The 18133-nt window shown below is 40.2% G+C and overlaps 1 protein-coding gene across 1 annotated transcript in view; it reads right to left on the reverse strand.

Annotated features, from left to right (window-relative positions):
* The window catches only part of MYLK (myosin light chain kinase), a 216412-nt gene that overhangs the window by 137926 nt on the left and 60353 nt on the right, over positions 1 to 18133 (reverse strand). Inside the window, exon 2 of the mRNA XM_013304740.3 lies at positions 16938 to 17095. Within this exon, the coding sequence (XP_013160194.2) occupies positions 16938 to 17095 (158 nt within the window). The remainder of the gene's footprint in view (positions 1 to 16937; positions 17096 to 18133) is intronic.

Raw genomic sequence — 18133 nt, forward strand, 5'->3', positions numbered from 1 at the left:
AAGCACAAGAGCTCTCAACAAGACAGGGAAGATAAACTTTGCAGCCGTCTCTTGGGTGAAACTCTCATCAATTTTAATGAGAATTAAAAAAAAAAAAAAAAAGCTAACTCCAAAGTGGAAGCTTTTTTTCTTCCCAAGGAGCAACTGATGTTAAGGCCTTTTTAAAAGTGTTAAATTTTATGAGGTACTGAATAGTTTGAATAGCTTAAAATGCCAAAAAAATCAAAGAAATGGCTGATCTGTGTGCATGGTTATGGGTCATTTAGGATTATGCAGTAAGAATGTAAATGAGTTCAAAGGGAAACAACTGTGGCTGCTGAATGGAAAGAAGGCTCTCACTAGTTATTCCACATAGCCCAGTAATCCCCTAAAATGTGCTCTCTTTCCCTGTCCTTCTCTTCCTCCCCATCTTTGGTGATTTTGAATCAAGATGTAAATCAAATATTACTAAACGAAGCAGCTGCCTTAAATCAGTAGCAATGAGTTTAGGAGCACCCCAGAAGCTTCCTGATAGGACGCTTTCATTTCAGAGCAGCAGCAATCTTTGCCACAGAAAACAAGATTTTGAAAAATCAGATCGGAGTTTTACTGTGTTGTGAGAGCTGTCAGAATGGGAGCAGTTCATTCATGTCCAACGGGACAGCCTGATTTACGGTGTTTGCTGCTGCTTCTAGTCGGCAGCACTAGAAGAAAGGCTGAAACACGAAACAGTGTAACACAAAAAAAATGGATTGTTGGGAAACTGCTGCCCCTCTGCCCACTACAAAAAGCTTAGCTTTCTACACTTGACAAAGAATTTTACTTTCAGTTGTGAGTCTTTCATTCAGTAACAATTCAGAAAAGCAGATGAAGATTGTTTAGACCAAGCACAAGCACTAGGAAGGCCCCTGACAAGTACAGGGTGAAATTAACACCGTTTTGCCTTGTCATTAGCAAATTGTGTCTATGTCCCCACTTAGAAGGAAAACTGTAAACATTTAGCTGTTTTATCTCACAGGACTGATCCTAGAATCTGGACATGTAGAGCTACAGCTTGAGATTTGGACATCAGGGCAAAAAACTCTGTTGATAGCACATGAAAAAAGCAAAACTAAGCAGCGTCAATTATCTTCAGAGCAATAATTCCTTCATAACAATAATATTCGGGATTTGAATTGGCAGTCACTTTTTAAAGATGACAATCCCCTCTGTTTCATTCCTTTCTCATGGAATGACCATCATTCACTGTAATAACACTTGCAAAAAACTAATTTTTCCATTGCATGTTACTTTAGAGGACAAAGATTTTTATTTTTTTCATTTACTGATGTGAAGTTTCTGTCTTAATAAGATGTGAATTTATTTTACATGCCAATGAATACTAGTGGCCCTATCCTCTTGTAGGAGCTATGCCACTGACCAAAAGAGCTCCGTCATTTCCTAGCTTGATGATGCTGTTCTTAGGAACTCAATACGTGCTATCAATAGGTAAGGAATCTCTATGAATTTACATGAACACACAGAGTATGCACGACCTACTGTGGAAAACTAATAAAAAAAGTAAAAATGCACTTCCTTTCTGTGCCTAAAACACACAGCTACTGGAAAAGATGTTTGGAGCTATGAAATTCATAATTAAGGGCAACAATCCACAACTGGCATGAAAGGTGGTAAACAAAAACTGTGCTCTGAACGAATGTGCCCATACTTCATCAATTTCCAGCCAGACAAGATCTATTTCCTGCAGTGTAGGAGTCTGGCAGTAGCCACAGAAAGTGCTAAAACTGGATTTTGTTGCTGAGTTGACTGCACAGTTGTATGTTCATTTAAACTGCTGATAGTGATGAATGCTGCTGGCAAAGGCAGTGCTCTGGATAGGTTATAAAAATTTTCAACAGTTATTTGTACTGCTTCGTTGGTAATACTACTTGATAGGGCTGGCAAGCACGCTGGGTGTGAAATGTCATTTGTTTTAGATTTCATTAAAAAAATAGGAGTGATGCGATTACAGAGAGGTATAACACACAATGTTGGATTGTGAAGATATGAATACATTAGGCAGCCTAAACACCTAGCATTTCTCACTGCAGTGTTTATTCCACTACGTGCAACTTACTGCTATGCATTAAATAACTAAGACTTCCATACATAAGCTTATTGCAAAACATCAACTGCTCATTAGCAACTGTCAGTGATATTTTTATCCTGTAATAACATCCAAAATCCATAAGCTTTCCAGACTTCACACATATACTTTTTAGTAACAGCTTAGCAGAGATAACTCATACAGTGCAATATACAAAGGGTTGTGTTAAACAGTTGCTACTCAGCCCTAGATTTTTAAAAGAAAAACCCCTCAAAGTACTCACTGAAATACTAAGTATAAATTGATATGGCTATACATTTCTAGTTCAATAGTTCAGAATAAATATTTATAGACATGCTGAGTTCAAGAGAAATTTTGTGGGCTTGCTGCTTCTTTCTAATGCTTTCTCTCAAAACTAGAAATTGCTGTGATCTTGGTAAATGCAACACACACGTGCACTCAAAAGTAGCTACATTTGTTTAGGTTGTGGAAAAAGTGCTTACTCTGCATATGCTTTCAATAGAGCTCCACTTAACTGCAGTTGCTGGCATTTCTACTGAGAGATCTGAACAAATCCAACATAATGTTTTCCATTAAACCTATGAGCATGTAATAGTCTCCCGAGCAGACAAAGCTTTGTCTGTGCTTCTGTCCATTAGCATATCCCAACAGGCAAACAAACTAGCTTTTTTTGTCAAGGCACTGAGGACCCAGTTCCGACATTATGTTTTCATTAAGTGATGCTCTTACTCCAACAGCAGTCACCTAGATATTGGTGATATTTGCACCTGTTACAAACCTTCACTTCCTCTTCCAAAATCAGGAGATACATATCTCCAGTAAGAATAGGTTCATGTCTAAGGTACTGGATGGGAATGGAACTCTTGGAAGACAGCAGGTCAGTTCTGAATCTAGGTACGTATTTCTGTGTAATTTTACACAAAACCATAAGTTTCTCTGTGCCTTAGTACTCCACATGCATGTCAAGGTGGGTAACAATGACCATTTCCTCTGTTGGTTCAGCTAGTGTGGCCTGTCTATGTATTAAACACTATTAGGGCTCTAGTTGAATTAGGCTGTTTAAGTGGTACCATGAAATGAGGAAAAATCAATACCAGTTACCATAGTTCTTTAATTTGTGTTTCCAAGATTTTATCATAATTTTTCTTCCAGTGCTCTGGCTTTTAACATAACTTAGTTTTGAAATATTTATATTTGCCTCCCTGTAGAGATGGACTGCTGAGTTATTCTTTAATAAAGAACCACCAGAATTTATATAGACAAAAGAATCAAACTTAAGTATATTGAACTCTCATTTCAGGGTGTTCACAGAAAAGAAAAATTCTTTATTCATTGTTTGCCTGCTGAGTATGGGAATGTGATATGAATGAGTTAGATTTCAGATAGGAGATACCAGCTACTTCAGTGTGCATGGGGGTGCTTTTACAGAGCTTTTACAAAACAGTGTGAGCTACACTAATATGCTAAGCTTTGCAAAAACTATTTAAATAATACACACACCATAACTATAGACTTGTATATTGTAAGACACATGAAAAGAACAGCAACCTCTCAAGCCACACTGCTACAATTTGAGTACTACCCAGCTAGAGGATAATTACCATTCTGATTCAACATAAGTCATGAGAGCACAAAGCTGGATGAAATAAGCTCAATATTTTATCACCAAAAGTTAAGTAACCATGAACAGAATTATTTAATTTGTCGGTCTTTGCTTCTCCATTTTCTTTGGGCTATATGTGCAGATTGTTGTCATCTTTAAATGATAAGTTCTTGTACACATTACACATTAGCATACAGTATGATTTTTAATTAGTATTTTAGTAAGCTCAGCTGTTGTATTTATACTAAACAGTATATTCCACGGAGTAACATATAGTATTTTGAAAAGGTGCAGAAAAGCAAGGAAAATTCAGAATGATAAAATAATCTATTTTTCCATTTCACCTTATTCTGCATGTGAATTACAAAGGTCTCTATATAAGCAATGAAAACATGCAAAGCTGACTTGGAATTTGTACCAGGTTTTAGCCGACAAGGATTGCTTTGTTCTGTCTGGCTGCAGTTTTATAGCAATGCACTGATTCACAGAGAATAAAGCTATCTTCATCATCAGAAAGCCTAGAGAAAGATTTTATATTTTTTTTAATGGAACATTTCCAGGCTTTCACTCTTTCATGCAGAGTGGTGTATATTCTAAAACTCCTCTGAGGAAGAAAGGCATAAGAGATCAGATCATCTCTAGAATCCCACTACAACATATTGTTAATGTGGGAAGGCTAGCCCAGAGGTCAGGTTGCTAACTTCCAAGCCAACAGACATGAATTAATTCCCAACCAATAACCTGGCTGTGAAGTTGTCTAGAAGAATAAATTCAACATATTTAGGCAGACAATTCAAGGCCCTTATACTGGACTAGTCGTCTCAGGGGCAGTCAGGGGAATGCCTTGCTTTTCTGGCTCCAGGTGCAGAGCGCTTTGACACATAACCTCTGACAGCAATAGGAGTAGCAGTGTCTCCCTCATCAAGCACTACCCCAACATATCAATGTCTCTCCTCTTCCAAAGGTTAATTCCTCCACATAAGGGAAGAGCACAGATGTGCATTCACTGAACTATGAACTGGGATGACTTTTGGCTTAAAAATCATGATGAAGGCATATTTGTCACCAGACACTAAACAATGACCGCTGGCAGCTGAGGCACAGAAACGTGCCGCTTCAGGCACCTGCTAGAGATTCAGTAACCTCCAGCAACATGGCCATAATGTCTTACAGACTGAACACTAAAAACTGAACTAAAAACCTATGGAAGGACAATCTGGCCTTGCCTACTTTTGCTCCTGCCTGTGTGCTCTGGTTGGATCCGAAACCTGGTTCATGGCTTGCCATGTCTGGGGCCATCAGTAGACCTTGTTAGAGCACACAGCACTGCCTGCTGTGTTTGGAGCCTTGGGACTGTGGCCCATTGGTGACGGCACAGCTCATGCATGGCTTACTTTCCTCTGGGGAGCAGCCAGCCCTTGCTGCTCCCCGTCAGACAGACTGGTTTCTCTCCATGAATGGGTTGAATTGTACAAGATTCACAGCAATGTTATTTTCTCTTCAACATGCACTTAGATGCTAGGGAGTCCAGATGTTACATGTGAAAAAAAAGTATATTGTCTGGTTTTGCCCAGTAGGTTTCCAAACTTCATGCTGTATCCATGAGTCAACAAAGCCAAGTAACATGTGAAAAGCAGAAATTTTTAGCTTTAGTGTCTAGGTGCTAGAGTAAGTGTGGACTGAGCAAAAACCACAATGCGTAATGATGTTTTGATTATAAACCTTCTCCACATGTGGTCCTCTGCAAAGATTCTGAATGCATCATGCTTGCTGTCTATTAATGACTACTTTCTTTTCCTACAGGGCAAAAGCAGAATTATACCAAAAATTGTGATTTTGTGCCATTTGGTGTAATTTAGGTCAAACTCTCAGGTACAAATTTATAGACAGTCAAATGCATACTTTGCTATTTTACGTGCTCTCATAGTTACATATGGCACTGAACCCCTCCCTGACCTTTGTGGTTTCATCAGCCCAATGAAGGCAGGGTGCTGGCATGAAGATTAAGCCTCAATAATGGTGAGAGATGGCAAATATATTATTAGTTAGCCAAATGCATGTCTGATAAGTATTCCATCTTACCTTTTGGGTCAGCTAAAGAAAGGAAATATGAAGTTATTCCAGCTAGGGGCATATTTCTGTAAGAAAAAAAAAAACCACAACCAAAAACCAACAAAGGAAACGCCCTTTTCTCATTTCATCCCTCTCACACCACTATAAGCTATTGCAGCACAATGAAAAGTTAGTTAACTGCTCACACTATTGCAGTTACTACATCTTCTTTAACCTTTAAATCTATTATGACTGTGAAAGGAGACAAATGCACAAGTCTTCCAAAAAGCAAATTTAAGACTTCATAATGAGAACCTGCAGTCACGTTCCATGTACGACTAAGAACGCTTATTTAAATAAGAAAGCACAATGCTACATGACAAGGTTTACTGCCAGTGGAATTGACCACAACAAAGACTTATGCACTGGCCCAGAGGAGTAAGGGAGACTAGCCTGGAAAAGATGATGATACTTTTCAAATTAAAAGCAGAACTGAAGAATCTAACAAGACTGTTGAAATCTAAGAGATTCATGATTAACCGTCATGGGACAAGAAAAATAAGAATTATACTGACCGCTTCTGCCCTGACTTACACAGACTCAGACTCTGAACATACCTTCATTCAGCTATTTAGGATATGCTGATTAGCTAGTTTTATCTTGGGAAACAGCTAGATTTTCTTCTGCTCTCTCGGACATTTTATCTTATCATCCCTAAATAGTGGACTTTATGATTAGTCATGGTATTTGTTCCATCATTACTTTTGTGAAAGACAGAAACTCCTTTACACCACAATATGAACCATTTTATATCTCCTTTTCCTCTTCAAATTTGTCAATAAATAATTTAAGAAATTTTTATCTCATCTCTAATTAAGGACTATAGAAAAATAGCAAGTCCACAAATTCCCACCAATTAAGTAAATTTTCTTCAAATTCAGCCTTAGAGACATCCCTATAGATAAATCCTTAAACAAACACACTTGCCTTCTTTAGCTGACACAAAGCAGCACAAATGCATGGTCTGGCTTCAGCTAAAACAATTCTGGCTTGAGTAGATATTACACAAAATAAGAGGAGATTCTCTTTAGCTCCATACGTACATTAGTTGAAGTGCTCTAAAAAACATTATTATTATTACCATTATTATTTTAAAAATTGGCTTTTGTATTCCTTTAATTACAGTATTAGTACCAAAACAATGAAGAATAGGGACCCAGTCTTTCTGCCATTGCACAGCAGCAGAGAACTGTCTCCAACTGGTTCCAGATAAGTAATTAAGGTGGGAAAGGAGACAGAAAGAAAGCAGGATAAATAAGTGTGATAGTGGCAAATAGCACATTTCTTCCACAGTTTGGGGGTAGGGGGCGTTACTTAAAACAGTCTCAGTTGTACAAAAAAAGTCAACCCTGAGTAACAGCAACTGAGAACAGAGATACTGTATGTCCAGTCTTCCCCAGTCATGGCCTCTTTCCTGCTTAGAAATTTTGTCTGGGTGGAATTTGAGAATATTCAGCATTGTCTAAGATTTCTGAATGTCTGGCTGATGGCAGCAGCTCTGCAAAGGGTCTGACCAAACTCTGCTGCCAAGCATCCAGAAATCTTGGCTGTTGCCTCAGTGCACGCACAGATCAGTTGCATGGGACAATGTACGAAGTCCAGCACTTTTGAGAACCATCACACCCCCTGCACACAGTGACAGGGAGACAGGTATGAAGTGAATTTATGAGTTAAAGAGACAGAGGCAGAACTGGAGCTCACAGACCACCATTCCTGTCTAAAAGCTAGAAATTCCTTGAGCAGCAGCTTGCACCCCCTGCTGTTTTTTCTAAAGGACATATACACAAGGCAGGGAAAATTGGTGTCAACACATGAGTGCTTGTGTCAGTTGCTGAAAGGAAGTGTCTCTGAATAATTCTGGGTGTAGGTGTCACTGTGTAGGAAAGCATTTTTGTCGGAATCCCACCTTAACCACTTCCCAGCAGAGCAGCCACTCCCACTTTGCCCTTGTCTAAAGCTGAAACTCTTTTGAGTCACTGTTTTATAAGGCAATGCAGAGTTATGCAATAAAATAACACCAAATAAAATAACGTATGCATTTCTCATGAGAACATGTAAATGGATAAAACCACAGCACCGTGGTAAGTGAATATAACAGGAGGTCAATTACACCAAGGAAGAAAAAAGCAGTAGAAGATGCAAACATAAAAAAAGACATGCAATAAGTTGTTCACAGCCACCTAACTTGTGCTTATTTCCCTTTTATTTTTCAGCTTTCTATACCCCAATGTCTGTCTGATACAAAATGTTTCAGTAACTTCTGAGTGCACCACATTTTTCCCAAGAATGCTTACTGGTACATGGAAAGAAAGATTAAATAAAATCTCCAGTCAAACTGATAACTTTTTCAATTCTTTGCTCACAAAAACACACCTCAGTATTTCATATCAGGTTTCTCAGAGTATCACAGTGCATGATAGTTTTACAGATCAGCCCAAGTCCTCTCACAGCATCCACTTTCATCAGACAACTGTCTCCAATGCAAACGTGGATCTTTCCTGAGTTTCTTCCTCATATGGCTCAAAACAGGCAACCCTCCAGAAAGTGCAGATCCAAAACCACTGGCAGCTTTTTGCAGCTAGCTGCCCAGTACATCCAGTAACAAAACCATCTCATGCCAACAGCAAAAGATTTTGTGCCACGTCATCACCCTCTGCCATTATATGGGCTTCTCTCATCTCAGATCCTGCCATCTCTAACCTAGACATACAGTGTAATTAAGCCATACTTCTGGAGTGCCTGCTGACTGAGGCTTGGAAATGGAGCACACACTTGTTGCTTCAAGTCCAAAGCAAAGGGAAGATAACAAAGGTTTTGCCATGCAAAGCTACAGCAGCAGCAACAGTAAACCAAACTGGTTAGATCTCAGTTTTTCCATTAGCAAGTAGTTGAAAGGATTTACACATGCCATGGGAGTGTTTCCCTTAAATGCTTCCCTACACTATCTCTTAACACACCACATAAATGGGTCTCCCTTCCATCTCAGAACAGATGGCAGAATCACTGTCAATCTTCTAATTGCCTCTGGTTTCACATTGCCTGATCCCAGTTTATTTTCTCAGGCACAATATTTCAAAGAGTACCTGTGCAACCAGCGGCAGTAAAAGCATCTCAGAAGTTGGCGAATCGATGCACATCATTGGGCTAAACTGATTCAAACAGATATATAGATAGGGTGTTGCAACAGCAGGGTGGTAGAAGGACAACTGGAAAGCACATTAAAAATGGACAGGATTTGACACTGACCTGGCTTGCCATCAAGCTCCCTTACTTGGAGGGGGATGGAAGAGCAGAACACTAACTACTCAGTGGGCAACAAACTGAACTAAGAACCTCAACACCTACTTAAAATATGAACTACACATCAATACATGAAATCTAGCTCCCTGGTATTAGAATACCAGACTAGATTTAGTAGTTTGATATCTTGGTTCTGGCAATGGACCATATATGATGGTTCACATGAAGCAGAAAAACAACCCCGTACTGCACTGTTGCCAACCGTGCAATGCTTTATCCAAGGAGAAAAATTCTTTCCTGTCCCCTAGGCAATCAGTGGTCCTTAGCATGACATGTGGCTGTTCCTCTCAAGCAGAGCTGTAGCACAAGTATTCTTCAGGCTCATAAAATTCATGACCATCAATATTACCCTCAAAAATTATACATGTGTGCAGCCAAAGCAGGTTAACTGCTTGCCGCAATCGAAATTTACGTAATCAAAATCTACGTAAGTTTTGATTTTTACAGAAGCTAACATGGACTAGGGAAACCTGGATGAGAGTGCCAGCATTCACCGACTCCTTATGCAGGCAGTCACAGTGCAGAGCCCTGTTGGGGTCAGTCCATCCTGCTGCTCTATTCACTACACACATCATCAGGACTACAGGGTCCCAGTATTTTTTCATGCCACAGAAAGTGCATCTGCTTTCTAATATGTCCCCAGACACTTGTGAAAGAACTCTTCAGTGCTTCTAAACACAGCAAGAGAACCAGAGGATTAGCTTGCCATCTTAATACACATGTGGCAAGGCTCACAAACCCAAGCAAAAGCTGAACCTGAGCCTTAACACTAGGATGGACCAGTTCAGGCTGAGAGCTATGCTTAAGCTATGAGTATAGGTGGATGCGGAGTGGAGTCAGGACAACATCTAAATAACTGTTAGATTCTACAATGGAGACATATCTTCCCCTCTAAACAGTTACAGTGGGAACTTAGAGCTGCATAAATAAAGTTGTCTAATACTAAGAAGTCAAATTTCTAAATAGGGAGGAGGTCTTCTCAAAAAGAACGCAGTTTGAGACATAACACAGTCTTCAGAATTAAGTCGCTGAGCCCGTAGTCTCTGAAAGACCAGTAAACAGGATACTAAGAGATCAGATAGGCACAAAAACATGTGAAGTTGTGGAAATCTGTGGCCACCCTCTGCCCATCAGAAGAAAAGGAAATTTTTACATATTTGCAAATTCCAGTGAAAAAATCTTTCTAGAGGCTTCTGCCCACCACTCATATTAATACATATTTGCCACGCTCATGAGATTTACAAAAGGTAGTGAAATTCACAGGAATGTTTAAGAGCTTTATTTCCTTTGACTATATGGAAAATGACAGTATTTGCATGCATATTGGTCTACTGTGGTGTTTTGAACCTTGGCTATAGAACAGTGCAGCTAAGTTTCAGAGAGTGAGAGACTGAAACAAATTAAATTTTAAACTAGATATATGGCTAATGATCTTGTACTTGTAGGACAGCACAGCAAAGTGCTCTGCGTCATAATTAAAGTATCCCGCACAGTTTCAGAAAGTGAAATATAGGACCACCCAAAGTCTGAAAGAATTTGATAGGATACAGTGCTTGGATTATTAATTGTTCAAATGTTATCAGCAGCATCAAAATACCTTCTTACCTGATAATTTACAGGTGCTTATTCAGGTGCTACAGCTGAAAAGGATTTCCCTGTCCTCTCATATGACACTTGCCACAGAAACCCCCATGATATTTGCTACAAAGAAAGGAATCTTTTTCACTAGTATGCCATTGAGCATTATAAAATGCAGTGATGTTCAGATGAATTAGAAAAATAAAGATACATAATCACCATTTAATGTTGCAAAGCACTGAAAGATTCCAGTAATTAATAAAACTGAGAAAGAAACAGCTTAAAACAAAGGCTTGTAACATTTTGGCCTGCTCTTTTCCAAGAGTATCTCAAAGGTTCTGATGGACAAGCTACAATGTCTTAGCACAAGGCAGGAGATTACTACCCTGAGCTGTTCGCCTCACACATGATGTGCAATTGAAGAACAGTATATCATTCAATTCCTAACAAGCTGGGAACCCACAACACAATTTCATAATAATCTGGGAATGTTTCCCTAAAAATCACCTCAGCAATTGATGGATGAACAACTGAGATGCCCATGCAGCAGACTTTTGGGGAACATCTAGGGAAAGTAATCTTGCCTTTGCCTTACTAAGTGGTTCCACACTTCAGCCAGTGCTCCAGGCCAAAAATCGTGCTCATACACTTGAAAGATGATGAGCTAATTTTTTATGCTGAGGTCACGTTGGAAAACTGAGAACTGCAGACAGATATAAATAAACTTGCTGCAACTTTAGTAAGAAAACTAGGGTGGTAGTCGGAGGAACAAAAAAAAAAAAAAAAGGATTCCTGTTAATGGCAACTCCAGTTCCTGTCTACCTCCAATTTCCTACATTTATGGGCTATTTCTCAATTTCTGCACTCCCCTTGATCCTCAATTGAAATTTCACACAATTTATCTTACACCCGCTGGAAAGAAAAGTGACAAATTTGACTCTGAGGCCCTTTCTTCCTTGTTCACTTAATGAGAGTACAGGATCATCACAATATCAGATTTATATCCTGTCTTGGATTCTCAAAATATTTGTCCTTTCTGATAAGATAAATTCCACTTCAGAGCAACTCTTTGAAGAAAATCTCCTGTCTAGCCATTTGTAAAACTTTTTGTTTTTCTTTAGCCTGAGTCTAGTTTAATATTTATACTATGTGATGAAGCAGAGTATCAGGAAAAACCCATCAAAACATCTGTAGCCTATTTTTCAGCACAGAAGAACTTAAGTATGTTGAGTAGCTACTTCTATTACTAAATCTTAATAAGTTGTTTTTATTAAGATGGTCTTTCTCAACAGGTCCACCGTTCTTCTGAACCTCTGGAGCATTAAAGTGACAGAACAAGCAATATTGTACTAACCAGCTGATGACAGACCCAGATGACACAAGCTCTGCAGGCTGCTGCAGCTCTCCAGTGACAGTATCCTTTCAAACAGTAGTGTTGCATTCTCCCTCACCCTGCCCATGTTTCTAGACTAGAAGCACAAGCAAAATAGAAATTTGAACCTACCAGTTAAACAACAGCCCCAAACACCATCTCTCCAACTCTGTTACATTATAAAATTGAGCTTCTGTGTTCTGTTGTTTAATAGTCAGTATAATTAAAACCTAATTGTTTTTTTCATAAAACAGTAAGGAGAACACGCTGTGCTCCATTATTCTTATGTCAAATTATCATAATGTAGCTTGTCCCACCCCCAAAAGTAAAAATTCATAGAACTATTTAGGTTGAAAAAGACCCTTACGATGAAGTCCAACCATTAATCCAGGACTGCCAAGTCCACCACTAAACCACGTCCCTAAGTGCCACACTTACATGTCTTTTAAATGCCTCCAGGGATGATGATCCAACCACCTCCCTGGGCAGCCTGTTCCAGTGTCTGACCACCCTTTCAGTGAAAAAATTTTCCTAATATCCAACCTAAACCTCCCCTGGCTCAACTTGAGGCCATTTCCTCTTGTCCTGTTGCTTGTTACTTGGGAGAAAAGACTGACACCCATCTTGCTACAACCTTCCTTCAGGTAGTTGTAGAGAGTGATAAGTTCCCCCCTGAGACTCCTCTTCTCCAGGCTAAACACCCTCAGATCCCCAGCCGCTCCTCACAAGACTTGTGCTCCAGACCCTTCACCACCTTCATTGTCCTTCTCTGGACATGCACCAGCCCCTCAAAGTCTTTCGTATGGTGAAGGCCTTAAAAGTGAACCCAGGATTCAAGGTGGGGCCCCCACCACTGCCAGGTACAGGGGGATGATCACTTCACCAGTTCTGCTGGCCACACTGTTTCAGATACAAGCCAGGATGCTGTTGGCCTTCTTGGCCACCTGGGCACACTGCTGGCTCACGTTCAGTCAGCTGTTGACTAACACCCCCAGGTAAAGGACAGGAGGGCAAGATTCCCAGCCACTCTTCCCCCAGGCCTGTAGCACTGCGTGGAGTTGCTGTGACCCAAGTGCGGAGCCTGTCACCAAGCCTTGTTGAACCTCATACAACTGGCCTTGGCCCATCAGTCCAGCCTGTCCCGATCCCTCTGCAGAGCCTCCTGCCCTCTGCACATCAACACACTCCCCAGCTTGGTGTCATCTGCAAACTGACTGAGACTGCATTCAGTCCCCTTGTCCGGATCATCAATAAAGATATTAAACAGAACTGGCCCCAACACTGAGCCCTGGGGAACACAACCTGTGACCAGCTGCCAACTGGATGTAACTCCATTCACCACTACTCTTTGAGCTCTGCTGTCTAGCCAGCTTTTACCCAGCAGACAGGATGCCTGTCCAAGCCATGAGCAGCCTCCTTCAACATGAGAAATGCCTAACTGCTAAATATGCTTTTATTTAATTCTTATCTTTATGCCCAGCCCTCAGCAATATATTAAACTGTCAGAAGGGCAGGGAGAGGGGAAAATCCCTGCTTGGTTTGCTTCTTATTAATCACTGAAACAGTCTGGTAAGAGGAGAGGGAGCATGAAGACCTGAGTAAAACATACCCAAGTAGGCTCACTACATGCAAGCGCCATAAAGGTATTACATGATGGAGGGACACTTAACACTGAGGAAAAGATGCTCAGTTTAAAGAGAGCTGGGACCAGGCAGGAATCTGTCTCTAGGAGACTTGCCTGACAGGTGAGAAAATTCTCTCAGCAGATGACAAACTCATGGCAAACACTTCATGTCCCCTTGCTCCTTACTTTTGAGAACAACCATGCTTTCTCCAGCTGCTTTTCTTCATTCCTTTTCCTTAGGGCCATCTTGGCTCAAAAAAAGCTTTGGCAGAGATTTTCTCACCTGCAGGGCTTGTCCTTCTCTCCTGTGGCGGACAAAGACAGACTGCAGTTTGGAGGCCAGCTACAGAAATGTCTGAGGAAATACTGCATGAAAATTACAGCTGGGACAGGACAAATGGTGCAGGATTCAGAACTTGCTACTGAAAAAAAAGACTGAAAAGTTCTTCTAGGAACATTTTATTTTACAAGTTGGTGTGCCTACAATTTAAGCCCATGTCTCCCTTGTCACATTTCTAGCTCCCTTTCACCAATACAAACACACTGATGAGGATCTTTAGCAACCCAGCCTAACAAGATTTGTTCAAATGTTTCCCATGGGAGACAGCTGAACCTGGCCAACTTCTATTGATCTTCCACCTGTCCCTGTGCCAGAGCACTTAAAAGAAGACACTGACTGTGTTGCTTTTGTTTGTTGACCTCACTGGACTTTACTGCTACAGTTCTGCTGCTCCAGCCACGTGTGTGCTTTGGCAGAGGGTGAATAACTTCAGAAATGTTGACGTCTGCCCCGTGTTCCCTTAGCAGGGTTTGGAATTCATGGGGCATCTTTACTTTTGGAAAGCTGTGGGGAAAAAATTGACTGAGCCACAAGTGACTCAACAAGCAAAAAGCTTAAGCTAGAAATGTAAAGTATACCAAATTCTTCCCCTTACTAGAAGGGCTACTACAGGAACTTCAATGAGATAAGAGAGCAGGTAAATTTGTACAGCCCATCCCCACCTTCCTTCTCTTTGCTTTGTAATATTCAAGCTTCAAGTATTTAAAGTATATTTGTGCTGCAAGACCAGTCGCCAGGCTTCGATTCTTCAAAGCCTTTCTGACTTCCCACTGACCAGTTCATGTAAAAATATTTTGCCTTGTGGAGAAGCATGCCATTGGCCAGAAATGGGAAAGTGGTGACATAAATGTGGGGCGAAGACTCCATTTTTGTATAGTGCTTCTACAGACACCAGGGAGCAGAGGTCTTGAAGGAAAAAACCAAGAGTAAGATAGGAAACATTCCCTTAACATTCTCCTTCCTACAGTCTTGGAAATTTGTGGGATGCCTTTAATTACATGAACCTTCTTGATTGAGATCAAATTGCAAGTTTGTACCTATGCCTTCAGATAGGGTGGATTCCAGGAAAATTGGAACTAATTCATAATGATAAAGATTGGCTGGTTTATGTCTTCAGCTGTGTTACATGTTAGTCTCACCTGTGTTGGCTGAGAGGTAAAACAAAGCTCCTCCAGGGCAGCAAGCTGAACTGAACAAAAAAACAGGCAATGTTCCATGCATAGCAAGAGGCTCAGGTGACAGACAGTGGCTGTAATTGCATCATCTTGGTTTGCCAAACCGTTAAGGCAGGCTACTTGCCACAAAGTAATTGCAGATCTCATGTATTTCAGCGAAGCTGTGCTCTTAATGCTTGGCACTTAGGAAAGCACTTTGAGCATTAAAGGTTTATTTCAGCTATATGACACGACATGCATGCAAGTAGTACATTATCATCTCCATTTTAAGACTGAAAAATTAAAGGTTTCAGCCATGCTCATATACCAAATGGGCAGAACAGGAATTTGGATTTTCATCAACTAAATTCAATCCAGGACTTCAATCAAAACATTGTTCCTTCAAGAAACTTAAGCCTGTCAATTTAATTCATATTGAATTTGTGTATTTTTTCCAAGCTACTAAAAAAAAAACCCAACACGTCAAACTTTACCATTCCAGTCTTCAAAGCAACTGCAAAAAGAGAATAGGTATCCCTGAAAAATTTAACAGAGAGAGAGTTTCTGACTGGTGCCTTAAAATTACAATAAAAGCAAGCTAATTTTTTTACAAATCTTTTGAACTGTTTGATATAAAACTGTTCTTTGGTTTAAACAGTTTCATTGAAATTTTCTTGTTTTATGAAAAATGGCAACTTTTCTTCAGAAAGACAAATCCAAGAACTACTTCTGAGTTTTGGTTTTGCACTTACAATATTATATACTCAAAAAAAATTGTTTTCCTGCCCAGTTCCTGTCGAAAAAAATCCCAGTTCCTGGCCTGGGCTTGCATAAAACATAAGATAAATATCAAATGCCCTTTACTGGCCCTCTGTTTAAGTTAAGAATTTCCCAAATTCCTTCTAGCCCTTGCTTTTGTTACAGGAAAGTTGCAGTTTCCTGCCTCTGTCAGACAAGTCCTGCCACTGCAAAGATTAAAAATGGGATCAGTTTGATGATAGAGCTGTCAGCACGCAATCAGAGCATGACATAGACAGAAGGAAGCTGAAAGAGCTGAGAAGGAAAACTGGCAGCTCCAGGAAAAAGATTTCCATTAAGAGAAGAGAAAGGAAGTTCGCTAGAACCAAAAAGAGATCGTACCAGGATTGAAGCATGAAAGATGTGTGGATGCCAGTAAGCACAATTCAATGTCCCAAGCAGGAAGGGAAGAGGATAACCTGAGATCCACACTCTGCTACACACCCTTTCAAACCCTTTGGGTTAACACATTTCCTTGAACAAATCAATCTTTCCTCTGAAAACGCTCCTTTTGCTTTCAGATTAACAAGTATAGCAGGTGGTGGAGATACAAAAATGTCACAACTCTCCTTAGAGATTCCTAGCTTGACTACTAGGAAGAACATGCTGTAGCAGGGTCAGATTTGTGTTACACACAAAGCTTCACAAACAGGCAGATGTGGGATGCAGGGCAATGAATATGCAGTAGGAGAATTACTCTCTGATTATAGACAGCTCTTGAAGCAGTCTTCCACTGATATTAAAGCTCAGTGCCTGGCATGCTCAACTAGGTTATACTAAGCACATACTCGGGTTTTGCAACACTCTACTTGGAAACAGACCCATAATGGTCACACTACCTCAGGAGAGTAAACACTGGTGTATTCTTGAGTGAAGGCCCTGTATGACAGAGGCAACTTCACCATTTTTAAGGTAGCTTCAGGAAAGGGCAAAACCACATGGAGAAGTCCTCCGTATTTCTGTTTCTTACCTTCCCCTCAAATCTTGCTGTGGTTCCCAGCTGCACTCTGATATTTCGAGGCGGAAGAGTAAATGCTGGTGCTTCAACAGGGACAGGGGGGCTGAGTGTCAGGGAGGTTTTGGCAACTCGAGTAGATGTCACCAGTTTCACGTCCCCCATGATGTGCGCTGTAAAAGAGAAACAAGTGGTAATATAGAAGTTATGATGATTAATTACTTACATTATGGTAACAGCTAAGAATCAGATCAGAAGCAGATCATTCTGTATGTATGCTATATTCATATACATAGTTAAGAGTTTTCAGCCTAAGGTGACAAGTGCTATTGTCTGGGTGGGGAACTGAGACACGGGAAGGTTGCCTGGTGTGCCTGCAGTTGCTGTCAGGGTCACAGCCTTGAGCTGAACTCAGTTTGAACTCTCATGTCCCAGACCAGAGCCTTAACCAAAAAGTCATCCTTTACAACTGCATTAAGAGGTAATAACTTATTTCAGGAGGATATTTTCACAGCGTGACTTTGATTTTCCTGGCCTGGAATACACCAAAATCAATAAGTCTCAAAAGCAGAGCCAGCATTAAACAAGTACTTATGAAATAAAGAGAACTCTGTTTGCACTGGATTTAAGTTGCAAGCGGGAATGTGGAAAATCTGATTTTTCATACCATGCTTTCAAGATCTTAAGAAATATCTGGATAACTCCCTCCAAAGTACTGCTAGTACATAACAAATGCTTTTGCAGAAATTCCAAGTCTCTACTGCAAATCTTTCTACAGCAAATATGCTGGTAAAATAGCATGGAGAACAAATTTCATAATGCTACAAAAATGGCATTTTGGAGATCTCATTACAGATATCTGCCTCACAGGTGACTCTTCTGCTACACATTTCATACTTCCCAAGAAAGCAAAAATTATTCTATTTTTGAAAAGTAAAATTTCAGGTTTTCTGGAGAAAAAAATAGTAGTAGCTTTAGTAGCTGACCCTAGTGCTAACTCCTTAAATAATCTATGTAAATTTGAAGCCCCACTGTAAAATGCCTATTTAATAGACAAGTTTAACAAGGAAAAAACACCTGAGAAATGGATTGACCCACCAACAGGTCATGGTGAACCAGTGAAGAACACTGGGCTTCCAGTCATAATACTCTGCTATACACACCAATCCATAATATATATTATGTTGTATTTATTCATCTGATTCTGATGA

This window comes from Falco peregrinus, chromosome 8, assembly GCF_023634155.1.
Source record: "Falco peregrinus isolate bFalPer1 chromosome 8, bFalPer1.pri, whole genome shotgun sequence".
Lineage (NCBI taxonomy): Eukaryota > Metazoa > Chordata > Aves > Falconiformes > Falconidae > Falco > Falco peregrinus.